General features: G+C 33.2%; 1 protein-coding gene across 1 annotated transcript in view; it reads left to right on the forward strand.

The window, feature by feature from the left end:
* Nucleotides 1-702: 702 nt before the first annotated feature.
* LOC149807626 (uncharacterized) overlaps nucleotides 703-26547 on the forward strand; it is a 247293-nt gene continuing 221448 nt past the window's right edge. The window contains exons 1-5 of the mRNA XM_089968946.1: nucleotides 703-857; nucleotides 6816-6919; nucleotides 9777-9860; nucleotides 15357-15464; nucleotides 26097-26216. Coding sequence (XP_089825072.1) covers nucleotides 6827-6919; nucleotides 9777-9860; nucleotides 15357-15464; nucleotides 26097-26216 — 405 coding nt within the window. The 5' untranslated portion in view covers nucleotides 703-857; nucleotides 6816-6826. The remainder of the gene's footprint in view (nucleotides 858-6815; nucleotides 6920-9776; nucleotides 9861-15356; nucleotides 15465-26096; nucleotides 26217-26547) is intronic.

The raw sequence follows: 26547 nt of genomic DNA on the forward strand, positions 1-26547 counted from the left end.
ACCATTACAACAATGTCCCTTCTCAATGTTACCAAATGACTTTTCGTTAGCCGGTCAAACTCACACATAAAAAGAACAAGCTAATCCTGTGTTTGTTCATCCGTTTGTGTTTCCTTTCCTTCCACCTTGGGTCCGACCATCTATTTTTGGCAACTATGGAGTAGAAAAAACACCTCACCTTTGTAAACTTTAGACTATTATGGGCATCTTCACTTCCACACTCTTCTTTACTATCGTGAAGAGCCCACTGTGCACCCCACTACTACTACTACCACTACTGCTACTAGTACTACAACTACGACGACGACGACGATAATGATTTTGACGAAGGTCATAATTGCTATTACTATTCCCCTCTTGCACCACCTTTGTGATGATATTTCTGGAATCATACCATTTCCTTTGGCCTTGGATTTTAAAGAGCTTTTTCGGTCCTCTTGCCTATGTTATTATTATCATCATCATTATTATTATTATTATTATTATCGATGTTGTTGCTGTTGTTTTTAGGTTGAGAAATGTTGATCGACTTCTTAAATATGCGTCTTATTTATTCTACAGTGTCTTGCTAGACCCCGGAACCATTCGGCCTTCTGTTCAATACTAGAGGTATTACTAAAACCATTCGGAATTTAACATATTTTTGTATTGCAGACAAAACAGAGGATGTCCAATTAAATCTGGCAACATAATTGTGCATGCGCTAACATTCTTTCCGCTTCTATGATAGTGTAGAGAATAACAAATTTCATTCATTAAATGCTCAACTCTTTTTTTTAGTACGAGCAGGACCAGTAACACAGAGGAGTAGAGAAAATGATCAGATGACAATATATATTGTGTTTATTTTATACACGGTAAGGGAAAACCATAGATAATATTGTTTTCTGGCTGTTTATCTGTTGCTACCAACGCCAATATGTCTGCTATACTTAACCCCTTCCCGCTTTTCTTTCTTTCTTTGTTTTCTTTTTTCTTACGATTGTCTTGTGTCTGTCATGCAGTTATATCAAATAGATGAAAATAGTTCGTGATTTCTGACTGTCGCGCTCTATGCCCTTGTAAAGTAATGTTTCCGAGTTGGTAAAAGTATTTTATGTTACATTCAAAATAAGATATCAATGCAGAACGAAATTTTGGTTAGACGCAGGCCCAGGGCTGTTGACTTAAATAAATTCACAAGCCCTGACTGAATTCCACAAACCTGGAATTCAATTTCCACATGCCGAAAATATCACCTTTTTTAATATTTTCACACAACTTTGCAATAGCCTCAATTCAAATAAAAATTCAAAGGGGTCTGAAGGTAATTCAAGTGTCACTTGTGTTCATCACTACCCTCACTAGGGACTGGATGGTCCTGGTGTTCAAACGTCTGCTGGATTCTCTGAGTGAATCCTGGTCAGAACTGAGTAGACATATCATAATATGTTGATGTGTTGTTTGGAATATGTGCAAAGAATTAATAGCCCCCCAAATCCCTTGGGGTGGGGTGGGGGCTGGCGCACTTTACAAAGTAAAACTCCACCAACCAAGAGTTCTGAAAAATATTGTGTTGGGCTTTGCTGATAGTTAATTGCTTTCTAACATAGTTTCAAAAATGAATTACACTTGAACACTATTCCGACAACTGAAACGATCATGCTTTGCATTCTATATATGCAGTAAAATCTGACTTCAAAGAACACTTGCCGCTGTTTACAAAGTTGTCAAAAATATATTACGTATAGATTAACATTCTCATTCAAGGCAATGATATATAATAATTTTTGTTCTTGTATACGCATCTGGCATCTCTTTGATTTACCTATAATGGTAGTGATGGGAATCGTCAGAAATTCATAATCGATAATCGGTTCCACTTAACCAAATAATAATCGATTATAATCGGTTACTAAGAGTAAATTTTAATTTTTGTTTGTTATTCAGTTATATCTTTGATCAATAGTTCAAGATGTTAGTAAATGTACAGGAGTAATCTCTTTTAATGACGTGTATACTTTAACCTTATAATAATATTACATTTTTGTCTATTGTGTTGTGTTATTTTTGTTCTACATCTTTGTTAAACGAATGCAACTTTTTATGGCTGATAAGTCATATGCAGCTTAAATACTGCTACAATCCCCCAAAATCCTTTCATGCATATGTGATGTGTCTATAATTTTAAGTGTAGAAGGACATGGTTTTCTTGTTTGTCATTGTTTACAAATACTACAAATAATGTTGCATTTAAAACTGAAATAAATCATCAAAATGTGTTTAAATTTATTAACTCAACTACTTAACTTGATCATGTAATAATGGCTATATGTTCCTATTTATGAAATTTTGCATCGATGAAATATCATATGGTTTTATATTTGTAGTTGTGAAGGGAATTAATAAATTTCAGGTCAACTTTAGTGGCTGGGAGTTTTACTAACCTTTGTGCTTTGCATACAACTAAAAAGTAGTCTCCCTTTGCATACAACTAAAAAGTAATCTCCCTTTACACATAATCGATTATGGAGTTTCACAATCGATTATCTTATTGGTTCGCTCAACCAACTGATGATCAGTTACAATCGATAATCGGAACAACACTATATTATGGGTTGTTCCACTTCCTGATCCATCTCTGCAAATTAGCACAGTGGGTTCACCCACTGCAGCCTTCAAAGACATCTCAGTAGTTATTGTCAACCAATTAAGTAATATGTGAAATGGTGATTTATACCAAACCTTTGGTCCAATCATGACCGTTTTCTTTCATACATGCTACATGTAACTAGTCTATACTGAAAGTGGTGGTGTTTTTTTTCTTATATTTTTTTAATATTACCAAAAATTATATTTCCTCAGAACATGAACATATCAGGGCTCAGGGACTCTTATTGTTGCTTACAATTTAACTGTCAGACATGCATTAGTATAAAATAATACATTAAAATAATACAATTATAGGGGATATGTCAACATCTTGAAAATATATTTACACATTTCATCACCATCCTCAGGCAAGTTAGAATTTTTTTGACAACTCATTTATGATACAGGATGTGTCTGATATAAAATTAGAGAGGACCTGGTCATCTTGCTATCAGATTTTGTGAGCACTGGATCAGGTGTTTCACTACCAGGCAAAGTGGCATCTAAGTTGCCTAAAAATTGTAAACTTCGCCTTATTCTGTAAAGAAAGTGGAAACAACTTTGCTCTGTGATTTTCCAGAGCACTTTAAATGAGCGTCCTTTGTTAGATGCTTCCTTGCCTCTGCCCGGTTAGTTCCAGTGTCAAGTCAAAATATAGGTTTCAGGCCATCAAATAGTTGGTGTTGATATCAACTGCACTGACAAACAAATTCTTGCACATTCACAGTCATGTGTTTTGGTAGCCTGTTGACCATTAATCCTTTCCCGAGTAAGTTAGCAACTATTACTGCCTGAATTCTGCAAGTTACCCTTTGATGATAAAAACACACAAACTTGTGTTTCAGAATTTAAACTTATGTAAATATCAATTTGTGTTTTAAGAATATAATTGGCAACATGAATATTTATACTGTCGTTTGTACATTATTTTCTTCATAAAAATCAGGTTGAAGCTGTACTATATTTTTGATGATATTTTCCATACTGAAGCACAATCAAAATGGTTGAGTTGTAACTTTGTTATGTGTTGTTTCATTTGGTTGAAGAGTGATAATAGCTAAAGAAGGGTCAAGTCTGTTAATATATGGTACTCTTTCCTTAATGAAACAAAAATGGCAAATAACATTGGCCAACATGTCTGAAGACATTTTTTTTCATTAAAGAATAACCTTACGATACCTAGTTGCTTCTAAATCAGTCTTACATTCACTATGGCTGCCATGATAACTGTCTGAAAATCTTGCATCAACTCTTTTGAATGGATGATCATTATGACATGGGTTTTTCACCAAAAGACTAATGTCTACTTTGTCCTAAATGAAAATGGTGCGAATATCTTGACAATCTTGCTATTGCTGAAGAATATCAGAACTGGTTTCAACAACTGACAGTTTAAAGAAAAAATGCTTTTATCTTGAAATCAAGGAAATTCTTTTTACCCAGCTGAGCATAGTTCCTTTTGAGGTGACTCTTCATTTGTAAAACAGTGTTAGAAACTATACACCACTCCATCGATAACTCGCGAACCCACTTCTAACACGGTGTCAGGCATGGATCCCATTTTTTAAACCCGAAAATACCCCAAATATTTATCCCTATTTGTTGAACTTGAAGAAAATTGCGAACAAAATTGGTAACGGAAACTTTGATGTATTGCTCGTTTTATCGTTGAAAACGGTAGATAAGACCTGGAAATTATAATCAGCACTATGAAATATCAAATTTAAAAATAACTCGTATAATTTTTTACATTTTCTTTTCAAACGACATTCCTAGTACCCCGCAATTAACAATATGTAAGGAAATTTCTATCAGTGAAAATGTCACGCCGAGTGGAGGCAGTACTTTAATAAAAAATACAAATTAAATAATTTTTTTATCAATTGAAATTTCTGTTCTAGTTCCATCTTTTAGTTTCTTTTAAGTGTAATCGTCATTAATGCAATGTGTCCTCTTATAATTAAATGTAAAATGTGTCAATCTACCATAACAGCTATGTCCGCGAGCGTTTCTCTGAGAACCTAATTAAGTGCCGACAGTGTTTTGATGACTGAATTGCGGAAGTATTTGTTGTATTGTTGCACAGAATTAAAAGCTGGCCTCCTTTGTATTATCACATTAATTATGTCTTTTGAATTAAAAAAAGGAGGTGGAATAAAAGAAAAGTTAAAAGGCACCAAAATCCTAGTAACTTAAAATCTAGCAGCCTCTGTCATATGTGGGGTGAACTCACTTCATTTGATCAATCAAATACTGTAATAAACGTTACTGTGTATGTAACAGAAACTACCTTAAATTGACCAACTCTTTCATAACTGATCAAAGGTAACAAGGCAGCTAAGCGAAATGAATACTGGGTAACATAAAAAGACCTTGATTTCACCGATACGGACCATTGTGGGTAAGCGAGGTTCAGAGAATTCTCAGACATTCTCAGGGATGATAAGAAATTTCATAATTACTTCCACTGAAATCGCGACATTAACAGTGTACTAACTGAACAATAAAAAATTGAGTTTTGATGTAGAGGTGTCACAAAAAAATGTCGCGTGTTTTTGAAAAAAAGGAATCTTGTTTGGTGGTGTATCAACAGTTAGTCTAGTTCCCAAATTATGGACTACTGATTTTGCAAGATACTATTAAACACCACTACGGGAATCAGACTCATCAAGAAAACAAAAAGCAGTGACATAATACACAGATTTTTCACGTACACGTGATGGTTGTTCAAACCAGTTGAAATGATCTTTCATATGTTGGATATTTTGAAGAAAGAAAATGTTATTTTAACAGAATAACGAACAACTTCATTAGAAAAAGCAAATTATTATCAACGCGATTGTTGTAAAATGAGGATTGAGTCATTAAACAGCCCAGTTCCCTAACACCAGCCCCCCCCCCCATGGTTTTCTTGATGTCAAAGCGATTTTTTTCCATTTTTGGAGGTCCCTTGGTAACTCGCGCCTCGTTTATAGTGCAGTCTATGTTTGTGGACCCCGTTGTGCACGAGTTATCGAGGGAGAGGCGGTATCTCATCAAAATTTATTTGGTATAGCCTTGGTTAATGATTGTTCCAACTGTTGATTAGTTAATTTAAAAACAATATTTCCCAAATATTTGTTCTATATAAACAATTTTGACAATTTGAATTAGTTTCTTTAAAGAGGTCTATTTGATTCATGACAAAATGTATGACGTATAGTTGATTTACCCAGAGTTCCAGATTTATTTATTTGGGTGTTTTACTCCCTGTTTTGGACCCATAATTGCATTTTTAGAAAAATACGGTATGGTATTAGTTAATGTCTGAACTTGCAAGACTTGAATTTATGCTACCAAACTGAGATTCAGTTTATCGAGATGTTAATCATGCCCATTTGAATGCATCAAATCAATTAGTGACCAAGTTTAATTCGAGGATCATTCAGTTATATGGCTCTTTTTCAGCATCTTAACAACCATGGTTTATATTCATTTACACATCATTATACAGCATTGATTGTGCTTATGGCATAAGCCATATGCTGACAGTTTTTGACTAAATGCATAATGAAAATTGTTATTTGTATACATGAACATTTTTGTGATTCATTATTAATTGATTTGTTTCTGTAAAATATGCATATAGGCAACTTATATAGGGCCAAGTTGCCAGTGTTCCTCCCAAAGTGTTTTTTTTTTTGTTTTGAAGAGAGATATTTAAGAACTTATTGGAGACATTTTTCACTTTATCTTGGCTGTCCTTATGATCTTGATCAGGGTTCTCAAAAGATACTCATGCTTTGATGTTGACAAATGGAATTGAAATGTGACACATTTCTGATGAATGTAAATTCCAGCCTGTGCATTTTTGTGATGCACATTGATTTGGGCCATTTCATTAGTCTTAACTAACCTGGATTTGCACCTGGAATAATTTCCTACTGCTTGTGCACTGTTCATAACAAATATACAATATACTGTATGCACCGGGGATCTGTATTGATAGATTTCTGTTTACACCTGAATGGCCAATAATGTTGTATGTATGCATATAGGATTTTGTGATTTTGCTCACATTTAAATGAGTGTATTTGCTGTGATTGTAAATTAGTGGTGTAACATAGCACTTGTAATGAATTTTAACTCACTTTATTTGGTTTAAGGAACATTTAAGTCTTCTACAAAAAATTATCTTATTTCAGGATCAAGAGATATGGCAGCAGTGGCATTATCACCAGAGAATAGTTTAGATCAGTTCATCAGAGACACCAAATCAAAACTCAGACATGAACGGGAAGGACTAGCTGTAAGTACTTCACTGGGATCTCCATTGTATTCACTTTGATCTTGCATTCTCCAATGAAGTTGTAATATAAAGGTATAATTTGTCCTGATTTTTGTCAGTAAAAGCACCTATCACATGATTTTGTTATTATTTGGGTCCTTTAACCCATGCCTGCCAACATTCCATACAGCGGTGGTGTGTTTATGAGACTTCAAAAAATGGGTTGTGTGGTCCACAGAAAGAGTCAGCACATGTTACGCAAGTGGCATTGTAAAACTGAGAATAATAGACTTGTAGAAAATGATTGCAAATTCAAATTTGAATAAAATAAAATAAAAATTATACCTGTTTTCTTTAAAGCACGTCATGCAATTCCAAACAAAACTACCATATTTTGGTCCGTATAATACACACTAATCTATAACATAGACTGAAATTTTCAACCACAAATGAGGTGAAAATCTTCATTCCCTATATAACCATCTTCACTCACCAAGGTTCCAACATGTTAACCTATCAACACTGTGTTGCATTGATCTGATATTTCATGCTTCACTTCCGTGAATATCATTGGATACAGTGGCAAACCACATCCAATCAAAATGAATCTTTTATTCATCCTTGTCATGGTCAGTGACATGGTGGGATAACTTGGCCAGGGATCAAACCAGTAATCTTCCTCATCCAATAAGGACAATCTATCCACTAGGCCACTGGAGCATTCGAGCCTTGTTGATGAAATACAGTTGTTATTGTTTCAAGTTGATGTTATTCACACTTCTGAACTGCTTCCAATTTAATGTCTCCATTCCAACAACCAAAACAGTCAAGCCTTGCTTTTTCAGTGACATGTATAGAATAAAATCCGACTTTAGAGGAGCTTTGCCAATGATTATGAACAACTCCATAATCTTTAATGGAGATGATTTTAACAGTCATATGCAAAGCAACAAAGTAAAATAGCTATTGGTTTTGTTAAAATGTATCTTTAAATACATAATACATCAGATTGGTTCTTTTCCTGTGCGATTTAATGAAAATGTAATAGTTGTATATCATAGTTCACTGCAAATATATTTTTATTATATAAAATCCATGTGCATTTTAATTTCCTTTACAAATTTACTGCATGGTGTCCCCTGCTGACATTCGTTGCGATTATTAAGTTTCACTCTTAACATTCTCTCTATAGTTTCCAGATCCAGGTTTCCTCTATGTTGTGTTATCTGCCTATGTCCCTGTGATATAATCCTTCTCTCATACGCTAGTTTATAATCCACATTGCATGAAACACAATGCAAACTCATGTTTTGCTACTTGCCTTTCAACAACTTAAAATTGCCAATCATTGTTGAACTTGTAATATTTTTATATAATTCTTTCCTCATATTGTTATGTATATTTAATTTGTGTTGTGTGTTGACCTTTGTCCATAATTGAGGGTAGGAGCTGTACCTACCTTACTAATTTGTTTTTAAAATTTTGTTATAGAATATATTACATCAAGAATTTTGTTTATGATTATAGATTATATATTAGATTATTATTATTTGTAGGTTAAGATGTTTACTTCAATTTGAATTCAGGACATTGGTATTTCCCACAGGAATTCCTGGTCTAACTGCTCTTTGCCATGTTCTTATGCTAACATTTCAGTAATAGACCTGATATTGTTAAAAACTTAGAATGTTTTTTAAATGAACTTTTGACTCTCATCCTGGTCCTCATTGTTATTTAGTTTTTTCAATAAATATAATGAAGAAGTTAAACAGAAATTCTTCATTCCTGTCTAAACGTCAGGCTTTAAAGGAACCAATATTAGTTGTATTCAGTTTTAATTTTAGAGGATTTATTTATTTAAAATATTCTAAAATGCTCTTTAGTACTTTTTTGACTAAATTACTGTTTTGGGATTATTATGAACTCATTCAAGGACATTTTGTATTATATCATTGAGAGTACATCAAGACTGAAGCACATTGCCACTTTCCAGGCTTTTGGTACATCAGTACATTTTAGATTTGAATTTGTTCAGTTCACTTCTGAAATTCTTTTGGAATACTCCATACATTTGTACTTGTGATAGAATGTTTAGATCTAATTGTTATTTAATTGGCAATATTCTTTTTAAACATTTACTACATATTCTAGAGGCATAAATTATTTGTTGAATTTTACAAAACTTGTTGCATTTTTTCTGTTACTTATTTTAAGGTCACAGAGATGTAACAATATACTGTCTTAGAATCTACTTTGCATGAAATACAATACAGAATCGTAACCATTGCTAAGTGTCCTTTTTTCATTCATTTGTTTTCAGATGTGATATATATATATATATATATATATATATATATATATATATATATATATATATATATACTTGTATGTTTACATGTGAAATATAAGATTTCAGATCATGCCATATGATAATCGAATGTGTGTGTGTACAAAAGTTGTACTTGCATTAACAGAAAAAACAAGAAGCATTTTGTGCACTAGAACAAATAAATAGAAACTGCATTAGATTTCAGATAGAAATTGATTTTTGCTGAAGAAATATGACTCAGTCTCATTCAAGTCTATGACATTATTTCACCTTTCTTCCTTGACAATAATAATAAACATGCTTTAATGCATTGTTGATTTGGACTAGGTTTGTGGTCAGATATGATTAAATATTTTACAAAATGTAAAAAAAAATTATAATACTGCAACAGATTAGGTCATCCCATTCTACTGATATGAGCTATTTTTGAGAAGAGTTGTATATATATGTAAACATGTTTTAGACAGGAGGATGTAGAAATTTCTTAGCAATTCAGATTTCCATTTGGATCCATCAGTGCCTTGAATTTCTGACTTTTGATCTGTTTAGGGACAGGAGAGAGGTGGCAGGACAAGTGGAAGAAAGCAATGGAACAAACAGGAACCTGCAGAAAATACAAGATTCGCACAACAGGTAGTGCTTATGAATCTTTTTTTTTATTGGCACTTTAGGTTCAGTTACTGCCTTAGTACAGTGCTTTCTGCGTGACTGCTTATGTCAGAGTTCAGAAGGAAGTATCTCATTGATCAAGATGAATTGTATTCTTTGAGAATAACAGTTGCAATTACCTACTTTTGAATACATAGTTTTAACATTTTTACAGCTTCAGAATTTGTAAGCTGCAAGACCATGCTTGGTCAGTATGGAAAATTGCAGGTTACCAGCTTTAATGTGAACCTCAGTTCAAAATGGAAATGACCATGCTTTAAAATATGCTTTTATTCCCAGTGATGATTAAACTTTATATGTTTTATAATATGTAAGGTGTACATGTATATAAATCATGAGAAAATTCAGTAATTATAACTCATAATTTGTATTCCTTTATGTTATGGTTATATTATCTTTTATGTTAAGTCTTGAATTTGGATTGGGATTGATACTAGGGTGGATCATCCCAGAGGTAAATGTGGCTACCAGAACATTGCAATAACTTAAGTGCATTGCTAATTCATTCTATTTATTGATCAGACTGACTGTTTCAAAACGTATATTACATTGGTTAATGACTAAACTTTTTTCGATACAACCTTTGTTGTACAACAGGCCTGTTGTCATATTTCACAATTTATGATGCAATAGAGACTTTTGTTTTCAGTTTAGTTAGCCAGTCAGATTACAGCTTGCGTTCTGGTTCATACCTGTTGTGCACAAAGCTTCACAGACCATGGTATGGGTTATTTGGGGTCAGTAAAAGAACTATAAATTTAAACATTAGGCCCAGTCTATTTAAGTGCTTTGATATGAATCTTTCAAATGGATGCTGACTAAATTTGCATACACACTTGAAATTTAACCACATGAATTACCAGCCTGTTATTAGTATTGATAAACAACTGCTACAGTTTAACCTGTATTCACTGCAGCTTTTCAGTCCATACAATCTCACTGTTTTGTGGGGCTATAGGAAGTTCATGCAAGGGTCTGTAACCAAAACAGCAACCTGTGCCTGTTTTCAAATGTACAAGCATAAAAGGGTACAGCAGTGATACGAAAGTGCATTGCTTGTCTCAGTCATATATTTCAGTTTTGTATGGAAAGAAGTGGAATATTTATATCTGTTATTATACAGACACCATGAAAATTGCCTGAAGAATTGTACAGTATGAAGTTATGAAGTTAATAAATGTCTATTAAAAAGTGACATAGTAGAATTTATAGGAAAAGGAAAGAAGCATCAAATACTTTGATTAATTCATCTCATGCTTCAAAATGCAAACTGACTTGAATATCAAAGCACTTCGGCAAATCCAGTATAGATTCACAACGTTAAAATAAAAAAGGAAGGCAACATATGAGCAAATAGTCATAAGCTATCAGTGTTTATGATTAAAATGTGATGTGCATTTTTGTTATTATACACCAATTGATTGTCTTCTGCTTACTTCCAGAGTACAGTTGTCATTCATAATTTCAAACCCACATGGCGTTATAATTTTGTAGAAATGATGAAATTTTGAGTGCATCCTAACCCTCTTCAGCTGAAAAAGGATCAAGAAAGTTTAACATATTTCTATCTGGAAACCATTAACACATCTACTTATAATTAGGTTTAAATTCATCATGTACAGACCCAGTCTGCCATTGCATAATGTGCCAGTGGGTCTGGGTCTATACAGTTTGTTAGGAGTTATCAGTAGAAGAAACAGTACAGACACTGATGTGTTTGTGCATTATTTAATGGCAGATCAGGGTCTATGTTGTTTCCATTTGGACCCAACTTGTAAGTGAATATACTGTATATCGTTATATTGTGAATAACATCAGTGTTGGTCATGCTAAATTTTTTTAATTACAAAGTGCAAATATTACCCTCACAATGGCTTTTACCATTGTTCCATAGTCATACAAAAAATCTTAGCATAACATTTTAAACTCATGATCAAACTTCACAGATTTTCATTTCAGTAGCTTCACTCTTTAAATATTAGAATGAGAAATTTTCACATTGTTTGTATTTTTACTTACATGCCAAATTTAAAGGGGACTGAGTTATTCAGAGTATTAGTTTTAATTTTTTTACACATTAGTCCAAGTTCATTTTTGTGCTCAGACATTTTGTGACTTCATGATCTTCTCAAAATATTTAGAACACCTTGGAAGCTCAACATTTTGTATTGTAATTAAGATGTAGAAAGTAAAATACACCACTCTTGATATATCTCGCGCCCTGATAATTTGTGAACCCGCTAATAACTTGGGGTCAGGCATGGATCCCATTTTAGAAACCTAATAATACCAAAAATTTGATCACTATTTGTTGACCTTGAAGAAGATCTCAATAAAAATTGGTAACGGAAACTCTGATATATCGCTTGTTTTATCTTCGAAAATGGTAGATAGGACCTGGAAATTTTAATCAACATTATGAAATATCAACTTTTAATAAGAAATAGTTTAATTTTTTGCATTTTCTTTCCAAACGACATTCTTAGTACACTGCAATTAATGATATTCAGGGTAATTTTGATAAATGAAAATGTCACGCCTAGTGGAAGCATTACTTTAATAAATAAATACCAATTAAATAATATTTTTATCAATTGAAATTTGTGTTCTGGGTCTATCTTTTAGCTCCTTTAAAGTATAATCATCATAAATGCAATGTGTCAATGTGTCCTCTTGTAATTAAATGTAAAATATGTCAATCTACTGTAACAGCTATGTCCGCGAGCATTTCTCTGAGAACCTAATTAAGTGCCCACTGTTTTCATATCGGACTACCTGAAGCATTTGTTGTATTGTTAAACTAAATAAAAAGTGGGCCTCTTATTTATTATCATGTTAATTATGTCTTTGGAATCAAATAAAGGAACTCGAATTAAAAAAAGTTAATGGCATACAAATTTAACATGTTTAAGAACCAGCAGCACTGGTCGTATGTCGTATAGTTCATTTCAGTTGATAAATCGAACACTGTTATAAATGTTATTGTGTATGTAATCTAAATAAACTACTTTAAATTAACCTACTCAGTCATAACTGCAAGTAAAGATAGCAAGACAACCAAGCGAAATGAGTACTTGGTAAAATACAGAGCTTCATTTAACAGATATGGACTATTATGGGGAAAATGAGTTTCAGAGAATTCCTGAATTCGCACGTATACATGAATGTTAAGAAGTTTCACTATTACTTGCAGTGAAATCACAGCTTCAGTATTTTACTACTTGAACAATACAAAACTTGAGTTTGACATAGACAGTTGTCTCACAAAGTAAATGATGCATGTTTTTTTTATAAAAAGGAATCTTTATTTAGTAGTGTATCAATGTATAGTCTGGTTCCCTGTTTCTTACACTACTTTTTTCAAAAAAATGCTATTGAACATCATTCTGGGAACCAGACTAGTCAGCAAAATAAAAAGCTGTGACATAATACTCGAATGTTTTTGTGTACCATGTTGGTTGTTGAAACCAGTTGGAATTATGTTATCGATCTTCAGATGTCTGACATCTTGAAAATTAATGTAATTTATACAGAATAACAGACAACTTCATCAGAATAAGCACGTTATTGACAATTATTCTCTGCATGATTAGAAAATGAGGATTCAGTCATTAAATAGCCCAGTGCCCCCCCCCCCCCCCCCCCATCCCGCGGTTCTCAGGATGTCTAGTGGAGTTTTGGAGGATCTTTGGTAACTCATGCCCTCATTTATAGTGCAGTCTATGTTTTTGGGCCCTGATGTGTGCAAGTTATCTAGGGAGAGGTGTATAAAATTCTTTGTTTGGGCTTGAGTTATGTGATAATGAGTAGATACAAATTTTTAGCTCATGTGGCCTTAAAGCCAAATGAGCATGTAGTATGGTTCTGTGTCAGTCTTGCATTCTGGATACATCAGCAATTGCTATTCACACCTTCTTTAAAAAAGAACTACCATGCTAGTTTCAGGCAAACTTGACTGAAAGTTTCATGGGATAAATGCCCTTCAAGTTTATACAATTACGGTATTTGAATATACTTTCAAATAAGGCCACCATTACTGAAAACAAAAAACCTTTAAACGATTTTTGAAAAAACCCAACTTCTCAACAGAGTTCGACCAAATTTGACAGAGATCATTCTTATATGATGCCGATCCACCATTAGATTTATATAAATGATGCAGATTCACCATCAGATATGGCTGCCATTACTAAAAATAGGTTTGGTTTGGTTTTGTTGGTTCTAATGGTGCTTCTAACATATTGGTTATATCTTCCTGTGGAAATTGAAGCTAATTGCCTTTCCCAAGAACATGGTGAAGCAGGTAACCAATGCTTTGACAAGGATTTCACTAAATTTGACAGAAAAGATCACAGGCTTTCAAGTTTGTACAAAAAGACTGTGCTCTTCCATAAAATATGGTAACTATTACTCAAAATATGGATGATTGTAAACAACTTCTTCTCAAAAACCTGATAATCAGAACTAGACCAAACTGGACAGAAAGCCTGACATGAAGTTCATTAAAGTCTAAAAATGATCCTATCTGCTTTATACAAATGAAACAGATCTGACCAGAGTTGACTGAAGGCATTATTGCATAACAGACTTTAAAATTTGCAAAATTATGCCATCCTGCCCTCAGATCTCCACCATTACTAAAAATATAAACTTTTACATATCATCTTCTCAAAATCACTCAACAGAATTTGACCAAATTGACAGAAATCATCATGGCATAAAAATTATGCTGCTCTGCCATCAAATATGGATACCATTACTTAAAACCTTTGGGACCCCAAGTGGCCGAGTGCTTTAAAGTGCTCACCATTACAGATTACTGCCATCTCACCTTTGTTTACTTGGGTTCAAGTCTTGGGCTCAGCTAATGTGGGTATGTGAGAAAGCTTGCCGGTAACTTCTTGTGGGTCGGTTGTTCTTTCCGGGTTTTTTCCATGTTCTGCCTCTGCCATTTATACTGTCCACCATGTGTAACCTATCTTGTGCTGAAAAATGGTGTTAAACCTTATAACAACAACCACAACAACTCAAAACCATTAAATAACTTTATCAAAAACTGCTTAACAGACCAAATGTAACTGAAATTATCCTGTCTTGAATGGTTTTCAAGTTTAAGAATGTGCATGTGTAAATGTTTTGTGAAAACATAAAAACATTTGAATGACTTCATTTGGAAAGCTGAACTTGAGAGAAAACATCTTGATATTAAGTGCTGTTATCTGTTTATTAAATAATATAAAGTGCTGTTATAGGATGAAAATACCAAATATAGAATTATTATTTTCAGAACATGTGCTGTCAACAGCATTGGAAAAAATTTGTAGAGAATGCATCCTATTAAGTTCTTTTGATTTGGGCATAGGTCAGCTGGTGAGCAATCTCAGGCCCCCTGGGTTTCTTTTTTTGAAGATACATATGATATCATTTTTTTGCATTCTTGATATCTTTATGCATGCACAGCCTCCAGCAGATGAAAGTCCAAGGAAGGGGAAGTTATATAATTACAAGCAGGTTGAGAAAGATTATCAGGAGCAGAGGAAAAGAGATTACAACCGATTCCTTCAGCAGGTTCTCTCACATATAGTACTGTACAAACTAGCCAGTCAGACCAACACAGATCTCTCTTAGGGCATTCACAAGGAGTTCAAAACTTATTGTTTTGTTTTTTTACAGTGCTCCCTCTTTATAACACTGTTCAAGGGAGTAAAGTTTTTAGTGTGGGAGCTATATACTGAGGCTGTTCCAAAAAGACTTTGTTATAATCAAGAATAATAACAAAGAAAACTAGTATTTAATGATATGAAATCAGATTATAATTGATTCCCATCAGCTGAGAAATAATATTGGGTGAAGCAGATCAACTCTTAAAGATCAAACAATATTTAAATAATTTTTTAATTAGATCCATGACTATACTCTCATTATAACAGGGGCAGTGGTATGATAAGGGGCTTTATAGTCAGGGACAACTGTATTTCCTGATGTAAAGCGTGTACCTAGCTACAGCATAGATGTCAGGCCCCATATTCACAAAACTTTTTAGCACAAGAAAAAGCCTTGAAATGTCAAGTAATTCTACTGAATTTCCATGGTGTAAATGCACCTGAAATAGTCAGCGAACTTGCTACTGGTGCTAATTTGCATTGTCATTTGCAAGAGTCAGCAGTAGAGAAATGGCATTGATATGTATTTAACTGACTTAGTAAACTAAATTTTAATTTGTATAGTTCGAGTACAATGTTAGGGACATTCAAATTAGTTTTATGTTTGCCATGAGTGCATAATGATTAAATGCTATCATAAGGCCCATCGCTTCAGTAAGAGAAAGGTCATTGGCATTCATTGACTGAGAATGCTGAACTATATATATATATATATATATATATATATATATATATATATATATATATACATACATACATGTGTGTGTGTGTGTGTGTGTGTTTTGCATTTGAAATCATGCTGAGATCCTCAGAACAAAATAAATAAAAAAATTGTCAAATTCTTCACCAGTCTGGACTATATCATTAATGTCTTAAGTGTTTTATTCCAAAATCAGATAAATTTTATGCCAATCTTATAAGTTTCTGACTGTGTTTGACTTTCCAGGAAAAGTACATATGTTGACCTGTTTCATTTTGTAAGTTGTAAAAAGATTGCACCAATAGAATTTTTTGCATTGTTTTAAATTTACAAAATTGGCTTTGTGTCCAAATGTTACATCCTAAATTCTTACAAAATTTTGGTAACAACTGGAGATATTTCTCCATTACACCACTTATGCATTTGGTGGAGAATGACATGCAAGCTTGATACTAAAATGGGTCAAGCCATGAAAAATTATTCTAATATATGATGGTTCCTTTGATAAATAAATAGATAATAAGAAATAATGTTTGTAACTTGAAATTGCAACTGTACGCGTCGCTTGATTTCATAGTGGCTTTAACATTTACCTGAAACCTTTTAGTAATCTGGGTGTCATAATATGTGTTACATCGAGGTATCACAAATCTTTATGAATTAGATATGGGAGAAGTTAAGAGAAAGAGTATGTCAACATTTCACGATTTTCATCTGGTCGGACATTGTTCTGCTTGACCCATATCACCAAAATTTTCGTGACTTTTCAGCTTTATCAATACATTGTTACATCAAAGTAAAGATGCTTGTAATTACTTTTCAAAAGAAATGGCCACTAATTCACAGTTGAAAGAATTCCAGCTGTCTCAATTTCCAACAACTTTCATTTATAGATGATTAACCCAACTGTATTTTGACCGATCAACTTTCCTCTCTACATGATTATAGATTACAGTAGAGTGAAGGTAGATTGGAATTTGCTTGAAAGACTTTAAAATATTTGTTTTGAATGTAAGTTGGCAAGATATTTTTATCAAAAGTAATACATACGTACAGAAATATCTGTTGGCATCTTCTTTTTGGCATGATGATGCATTATGTATGATGTTCTCAGTTGAGGATTTTTGGGCAATACTTTAAATATTTTGGTTTTAAAATATAGCAAAAATAGAACTTTTGTTGTCAGCCATATCATATACCTATTAAAGTTTATGAGCTATAATTTCCCAATATTACAGAAAGGTAACCTTACCTATGATCTGTATGGAAAGGTGACATTTCCATAGATCTGGCTGAAAGGTAACATTCCCTTATATCTGTATGGAAAGGGAACCTTCCCTTACATTTGTATGGATAGGTGACCTTCCCTTAGATCTGTATGGAAAGGTGAACTTCCCTCAGATCTGTATGGAAAGGTGACCTAATTTTAGATCTGTTTGGAAAGGTCACCTTCCTTGAGATCTGTATGGAAAGGTGACCTTCGTTAGATGTGTATAGATAGGTGACCTTTCCTTTGGTCTGTATGGATGGGTAACCATCCCTTAGATCTATATGGAAATGAAACCTTCCTGCAGATCTGTAGTTTAATTCCTACTATGGTCAATAATGCATCTGTTGCCAGATGAGGAAAGGGGACTTGTACAACTCCAAACTCCTTGAGATTAAAAAAGTAATTATGGCTGTAAGAGGGTTCTGTGTTTAATAGTCTCAACTGCAAGAACATTTCCTGTCAGTATGCAGTTTATTTTATGTATCAAATTATCAGAACTTAGTATGTTTTGTTTTCAGTATTTTTTAAGATAAAAATTGTGAATTTTTCCATTTTGAGTTTTCTTCCCTAATGCATGTAAAGAATATTTATTACTTAGCATTTCTTTACTTGCTGGGTGAAATTGTTATACAGTTATATGCAGTTGAGACGTATTAGTTAGGCATGTACAGTACTTCATTTGCTAGAATAGAGATCAAGTAACTAATAACTTTCTGCTTGCAGTCACAGCTTCATGTACAACTAAACGCAAATGTAAACATCACAGTCATTATCTACTAGCATGAAATGTTAGTACATTTGATCATGTATAGTGCTAACTTGAAATACTATGAATGTACGATACTTTCATTCAGCACATCATCTCAAATGATATTTGCATCTGTAGCTTAGTAACTTTTCAGGTTAGCGTTATTAAGTATAGCTAAATGTAACTTCATAATTCGTTTTGTGCACAAAGTATTTCGGTACCATTTCAATCAACATACAGCATAATGCTTTTCATTAAATTGATGTTAAAATAAGGTGGTTTGTTTACATGAAATTTTTCTATGCCGCCATGTCTAGTGGAAGAGTCTATTTGTTTTAAGGAGTGACTGTTATTCCTGTTTGGCTGTATGTGCCAAAATGTAGTTGCCTCCCTTTGATTTCATTGCAGTCTCTAAAATGGATTGTTCCAGAACTTAGGACACACATGGCAGATTCACATGTACACAGATCAGTCGTTTTCAGCATTTATGAATTGAATGGTGTTGCACTGTGTGTCAGTATGAATTATGTTTAAGATCATTTGTTCATGAACCTAATCCGGTAATTTTTAGCTACATTTTGAGATGCTGAAATGAATATCTGATGAGATACAAATGCATGTCATTTGCGATGCTGTATGGAACAAACTATAATTTTCATGAAGCACATTTTTGTGGATTATATAATTTCTACAAACTACAAACTGAAAGACCCAATGAGCAGTGATCCATTGATGAAATCATTAGGATCAGTAATATACTGTATCAGGTTCTGATGAAAATGTTTTGTACGAATCCGTGAAAACTTTTATCTACTTCTGCAGGAAAGAAATATCAGTATTTCAGGTTTTGGACTATCCAGACTGTCCCACAAATACTTATGTATATGAATTCAGGTTTAGCTATTGCAACTAGTAATTATCAAAACCATTTACATGTTCTCTGCCAGATGGAATAATCAAAGTGCAACCTTACTTCAAGTTTTATATCTTGAAAACATTGATCTGTGTGTTCCTGTGAAATGCTTGTAATGTACTTGTAGTTTTCATTTTAAATGTTATCTAGGACATGGTTTATAAAAATAATATCATTATGTGGTACAGCAATACCTTTGTAGCATCACAATTCATAAAAACTGCTGTAACAAAGTGCACTAGCTTTTTTATTTTAAAAATGTGATGAAACACAATTACTATCCATAGTTCTAGTACGGAAACATTTTGAACAAGAGTCGGGATTAACGAGGATCCACCATACACATATATGCAGACATTCTTTTCACACAACATTGCTTATAGACATGCCCTGCTTATGAGTACATGTTAATTGTAGACTGACACATGATCCAACATTGCTTGTAGACATAACCGTACTTGTCATTATATGTTAAATGCAGACTGACACATGTCACAATGTTGTTTGCAGATTATTGCCCCCAGTCATTAATTAGTACATGATGGTAAATAGAGCCTGATGTTTGCAAACTGCAGAAGCATTGTTTAAGAGAATGGGGAAATTTTAAAAAATCTAGCATTTGTAATGGGACTTTACATTGTTTACCATACTGGGCTGGGACTCAGCGTTGTTTACCATACTGGGCATGTTATGAAGGTTCTGAGGAATGTTTCAGTGGTGTATTCATACATATGTTTTGTACATTGCTGCTCCACGCTGATTCTATTACAGTGGTCCACTTCCGGATCAGAGAATTTCTTGCCTGACAAATCAGTAATATATTTTTTACATTTTTGTACCCCTCAATTTGTTCATTGGATTTTAGTCATTATTGCCTATTGGCTGGAATGCATGACTCATTGGTTTGCACACGTTTGCATGTTACTTCATTTATGATGTACTTGTACTTGTTCATACCACATGAGGAAGCCACAGAAAGCACAGGTGCCCTGACTGCCCTCATCTGTTGTCTTCCAACCATGACCTTTTACACAAGCAGCATAAAATTTCATTTAGTTCAGATCTTTGTCCAGTTAAACTGTTTCCTATTTTGTACTCTCCAGCCACTAACCTGCTGCCAAACATGTGAGTCACATCCAATTTGAATATTCCTAAGTTGTGGATTTGGCTACTGTGTAATAGTTTGTTATTTTTGTGTAATATGCATACTTGTGTTTTCCAAAAAATTTGCTGAATCAGTTTGGCTTGAAGTAGCCATTGATATTTGTGATCTCAGTTTGGTGTCTCAAAGCTGTAAGTTTGTAAATCAAGCCATTCAGTATCCTTTCAGGGCCAAAAAAACTTTCCACCAGCTTTTCAGTGCAGAAGAAGAGGGGGCGGGGTTCTTATAAGAAGGGGTACCACTTTACTGAAGTTGCTCATGTATGACAAGCATCCAGATGTGAACACAGTGTTAACATAGATGAATAGCATAGACCCTGATCTGCTGGTAGATTATCTGACATCAGTTCTTGGTTCACAGTGTTCATAGTTGCCTGTTTTCATACATTGACCAAGTTTCAGTTTTACAACAGATATAGAATATAATGTGCAATTTAATTTTTTTTTACTTGATTGTCCAAGACTTGATATCTGTCAAAAAGATTTGATTTTGGTCTGGAAATAGAAGATTATTTTCCTTATATCAGTTAATTGTGAAAAAATATATGGAAACACTATTTAAACTGTTCATTTTTGTTGCAGTATGGTACAGAAGAGTGCTTATAAAATATTCAGAATCTTAGTTGATAGTGGAGTTTCTTGCATCAAAAAATGTCAGTCAGACAGAAATCACAGACCAAATTCACACCAGATTTACAAGATTTGGATTGCACCTGCCATGCTGTTGCATACAGGTTTCATACAAAGTCTGGAAAAAGTATGGGGAAATGAGCTTTTTCCAGTGTGGAAATTTAAGATTTGCCCAGAAGGACTGGAAAAAGTATGGAATTTTGACTTGTTGCATTTAATTTTTGTTATTGCTTGAACTTATTCATCTGTTGAGTCGATGTTTATCTTCATGGTGTTGGATGGTCAGCTGATGCAAATCAGTTCATTGTGGTTGGCGAGACACATGTGACCTATCACCTACTTGTGATAGGTGGATACTATTTTAAATCACATAGATACCACATGCTCATTTGTTCACTTGAATTTTATCTGGCAGTTCTTGTTTTGGGATGAAAGCCAGGTTGCCACATGGTTTTATACTTCTGAATTCCATAGCCATGCCACTGCAAACAATGATATGTTTAAGGATGCCTGCTCTTCCTTTGGGACACGAGGACTTGTGCAACTTTAAATGGATCTACCAAATGTCAACAGGAAGGTATCTGATCACCCCTTCAGATGGCTCCAGCTTGCAAAATACACCCTGACTTGACTTGCCAAGTACGCCCCAAACTATAGGATGGTCAAAGAAATTGACTTTTGTAGCTCTAAAAAGTTGACTTATGGTCAAATTGATTTACATGCTACACAATATATGGTATGCCAGAGGGGTCTGGAGATAATTGCAAACCAGTCTGGAAAAAGTTAGGAAAATGTCTGGAATTTTGTTTACCAACAGCTGTATGAACCAACATAGATACAGTTCTGCTCCATGTGCTATTATTATAGTTACATTATTACTGACATATATATATATTGACCTAAGAAATAAATGCATGATTTTGGGGGGAAAATATTTTGTTTCCTACCAAATTTGTTGTAAAAATTTTTTTGAATGTTAGCATGGCCCAAATAGCTTTAAGTATGAAAGTCACCAGCTCATTTCATTGAGACCTGCAAATGACATTTTCTGCACTTTAATTTTTGTATAAAGTATAATTTAAAAGTATATATTTTTTAAATGAGTGATGCATTGTTTGTTTTTTCTTGTTAGTATATATAGTATAAATGTCATGTACAGTCTGGTTACAGTATGAAAGCATGAATGCCATACACTATCCATTTAGCTTAAAGGGAATGTTCACATATTTTATTGAATTTTAATATAGGGGATGTGATTGAGAATGACCGATGTTTCCTTATATCTTATAAAGTTATGTACTTTATGTTAATAAAAGTTATGTACTTTATGTTAATAACACACTTGTAAAGTGCCTGTAGAAAAGTTATATCATTTAGTCTGAAAAAAATTAATTTATCTTCTTCATGTCATAATTTTGCTGTGATGCACCTTAATTAGCTTAAAGTTCATAACTTTTTTGAATTTAAAAGCTAACATGTTACTGTACAATTTTCTGTCTTAAAATTTTAAAAAATTGTGAATAATACCTTGAATAATGTATTAGTTTATGTACAACTGCCACACTATTGCATAAAAGCTTAGTACGTAAGAACCTAATTGTTTGTTTCATAATGCACGTAGGGATTGGATTGTATGCTGCTTTGCTTGATATCATAAGTGAAACACTAGATCCTGGCCAGGAAAATCATAAAACACTTGAACTTGAGCTGGAGTTTGGATTCAACCAATCACATATGATATTACATTTGGAAGATTGTCTCTTATTGGTTGATAAGTGGAAATACAATAACAGACTAAGTTTATCTCCAAGCTCTAAATCATACTTAGTATTAATATTTAAAGGCAGCATGTGTTTATATTGATTCATATTTCCCAGTCAGGAATAACGTCTATTACCTGAAATATTGTGTAAAAGTTTATGATGGAAGGCCTGGTTTTACTAAATTTCTCAAAATTATCTTCACAGATTGAAATTTTACATTGTCTTATATATGATACTTATGACAATATCAGTATTTTTGTCAGAGGTAGAGATAGCGAATAGCATGAGAATCACTTTTTTGTTATAAAATTTTAACACAAGGAACTATTTATTCTTGAATAAAGTTCATGTAATCTCAATTTTTGTTATAGAAAATCCTACATATTCTAGAGATAAGGCTAGACTTCAGTAACCAAAATTAAAGATGTTATGAAATTAATGTATTTTATTTATGCTAGTGTGAATTATTTATTTTCCAAGGGAAATAATCAATGTTTTTTAACTTGAGGACTTTTTCAAACAGACCTTGATAATATCATGATGAAAGAATTTATCTGCCATGTAGTCATTCTCTTGGTGCAGCGGTTGCATGTCAGTTTGTCACTTGGAAGACCCATGTTTGAATCCCACTATGAACACTTGTTTAAAAAAAAGAATTTCCATGTATGTGATCTCTTACCTTGAATACTACAGAGAATTGTGTTAATATTTTTTTTGTGTGAATGTACATAAAGTACAACAGAATAGAAATTGAAAATTCTGACTTTGTCATAACAAATATGACTTCAATTTGTCATACATGTTTCCTAGCAAGCACATTTAAGAATAAATTAAAAAGAAAATGTACTTGTTCTGAGATAATGATGAATTTATTTCATTGTGTGGATGTAATATTTTTTACCTGCTTCATGAAGTATATCCACTATTAAACTCAGTCCACATAAATGTCCTTAATTTAGTTTCAAATAAATGTGGACTATTCTTTGAAAAAACCGTTGTTATCAACCAAGCAGTAAGAAAGATATTCAGAAAGGAAGAAATTTTAACATGTTTAGTGAAAATGGAGCCAGGATCTTTCCAATGCTTTATATACTGGCAGGCTGTTTTTGTTTTGTTCCTACTTTGGTGCACCATTATACACCATTCCCTCGATAACTTGCACCCTGATAACTTGTGAACCCGCTTATAATGCAGGGTCAGGCATGGATCCCATTTTTTAAACCCGAAAATACCCCAAAAATTGATCCCTATTTGTTAAACTTGAAGAAAATCGCTGTCAAATTGGTAGCGGAAACTTTGATGTGTCGCTCGCTTTATTGTCGAAAATGGTAGATATGACCTGGAAATTTTAATCAACTCTATGAAATATCAAATTAAAAAATAGGTCATACAATGTTTACATTTTCTTTTTAAACGACATTCCTAGTACACTGCAATTAACAATATGTAAGGAAATTTTGATCAATGAAAATGTCACTTATGCCGTGTGGAGGCAGTACTTTAATAATAAATAAATACAAATTAAATAATTTTTTTATCAATTGAAATTTATGTTCTAGTTCTATCTTTTAGTTCCTTTTAATTAAGTGTAATCATCATAAATGCAATGTGTCTTCTTGAAATTAAACATAAAGTGTGTCAATCTACCATAACAGCTATGTCCGCGAGTGTTTCTCAGAGAACCTAATTAAGTGCTGACTGTGTTTTGATAACTGACTTGTGGAAGTATTTGTTGTATTGTTGCACAGAATTAAAAGCTGGCCTCCTTTGTATTATCACGTTAATTATGTCTTTTGAATGATAAATAAAAGAGGTGGAATAAAAGAAATGTTAAAAGGTACCAAAATCCTTTAAACTTAAAATCTAGCGACCTTGGTCATATGTGGGGTGAACTCACTTCATTTGATCAATCAAATACTTTTAAATGTTATTCTGTATGTAACATAAACCACCTTAAATTAACTGATTCTTTCATAACTGTGATCACAGATAACAAGGCAGCCAAGTGAGATGAATACTTCATGAAGTGAAGAGCTTGATTTCACAGATACTGACCTTTGTGGGCAAGCGAGTTTCAGAGAATTCTTGAACTGGCACTTAGAGATATCCTCAGGGATGATATGAAATTTCATTACTACTTCGAATGAAATGACATCAATATTGTACTAATTGAACAATACAGAAACTGAGTTTTGACGTAGACATGTCACAAAATAAATGTCGCATGTTTTTGAGGAAAAAAAGGAGTCTTGTTTGGTGGTGTATCAACAGTTCGTCTAGTTCCCTGCTCTGTGGACTCCCGATTTGGCCAGATACTATTAAACACCACTATGGGAATCAGACTCATGAAGAAAACAAAAAGCAGAGACGTAATACACAGATTTTTTGCATACAAATCAGTGGGAATGATCTTATGTTGAATATTTTGAAAATAAATTTTACTTAAACAGAATAACGAACAACTTCATTAGAAAAAGCGTGTTATTAAAAAATTTATCGATGTGATTGTAAAATGAGGATTCAGTCATTAAACAGTCCAGTTCCCTAATGCCGCCCCCCCCCCCCCCCCCCCACGGTTTTCTTGATGTAAAAGCGATATTTTTGAATTTTTGGAGGTCCCTTTGTAACTTGTGCCTCGCTTATAGAGCAGCATATGTTTGTGGACATCGTTGTGTGCTGGTTATTGAGGGAGAGGTGTACACAGGTAAACAATAAGAATCATGCTCTTCACTAGCCATTTAGTTTACCTAACTGTTACATCACAGTTTCTGTAGGATTTAAAATTTTATTTACACTACTAATCATGAAGTTAACAGTACAAAATTAACCATCTTATTAGTTTCAAAGAGAAATTTTACTAAAATTCCAGAAAAGAAAAGAAAGCTTGTACTTTATAGTTGCAGGTTTATTTCTTTAAATAGACAAGTTGTCAGTTTTACTGATGTTATCTTTTTCTGTTCATCTTGCCATTTATATTTTTTGTCGTTTATGAAATAGTCATTTATCAGTTGGTTTAGTTGAATATGAGACTCCAAAAAAATAAATAAATCTAAGCAGTGTTTTAATTTTTGTGAGTAAATATGTTCTAGTCTGAAAATCTGAGTTTTTCATATTGGAAAAAAAATTGACACTTGGTTCAAACTTACAGTTATTATCGCAGATTTTCTACTGGATGAATAATTTCTGATAAGCATACAAGCCAAAGGCCTTCAGAATCCTCTACATCTTTGCTATCAATACTGTTTCTGGATTTTCAGGTGTAATAATTTTCTGTAAAAACAGCAATGTTCATTGGTTTTGAAATTTCTTGTGTACTTTTGAATTTTTTTAAAGAATGTTTTTCAACTGGCAGGGTCACCATGGCCGACCTATTATCTCCCCTGATGAGGGGTTTAATATAGGTCTTGATGATGAGGAGAAAAAACAGAAAGAGCTTGAGAAAAAGTTACAATACAAAAAAGACCTGGAAAAGGTATTTTGCCAATGATCCACGATCGTTGTAATTTTTTTAAAGTCACCAATGACAAAATTTATATTTAAGTCAGTGAAAATAGCATGTAAATTGTTTTGAAAAGTATTATTAAAGTTGATAACATAAATTAAGAACTATTAAAAAGTACGATAAACATGCGGGAAGAATTATTTTGCTTGAAACTATTGGTTTATTATCGTGACATTAATATTTACATGAGGAGTCTTCTGTTCTGCTAAAATGTTATGAATTTACAACATATTGAAAATTTATGTTTCATTGTCACAATTTTGAAGAATTTATTTGAATGGAATTTCCTGAGAAAGATGCA

This window comes from Sinohyriopsis cumingii, chromosome 1, assembly GCF_028554795.1.
Source record: "Sinohyriopsis cumingii isolate HCF-2022 chromosome 1, ASM2855479v2, whole genome shotgun sequence".
In the NCBI taxonomy this organism is placed as follows: Eukaryota; Metazoa; Mollusca; class Bivalvia; order Unionida; family Unionidae; genus Sinohyriopsis; species Sinohyriopsis cumingii.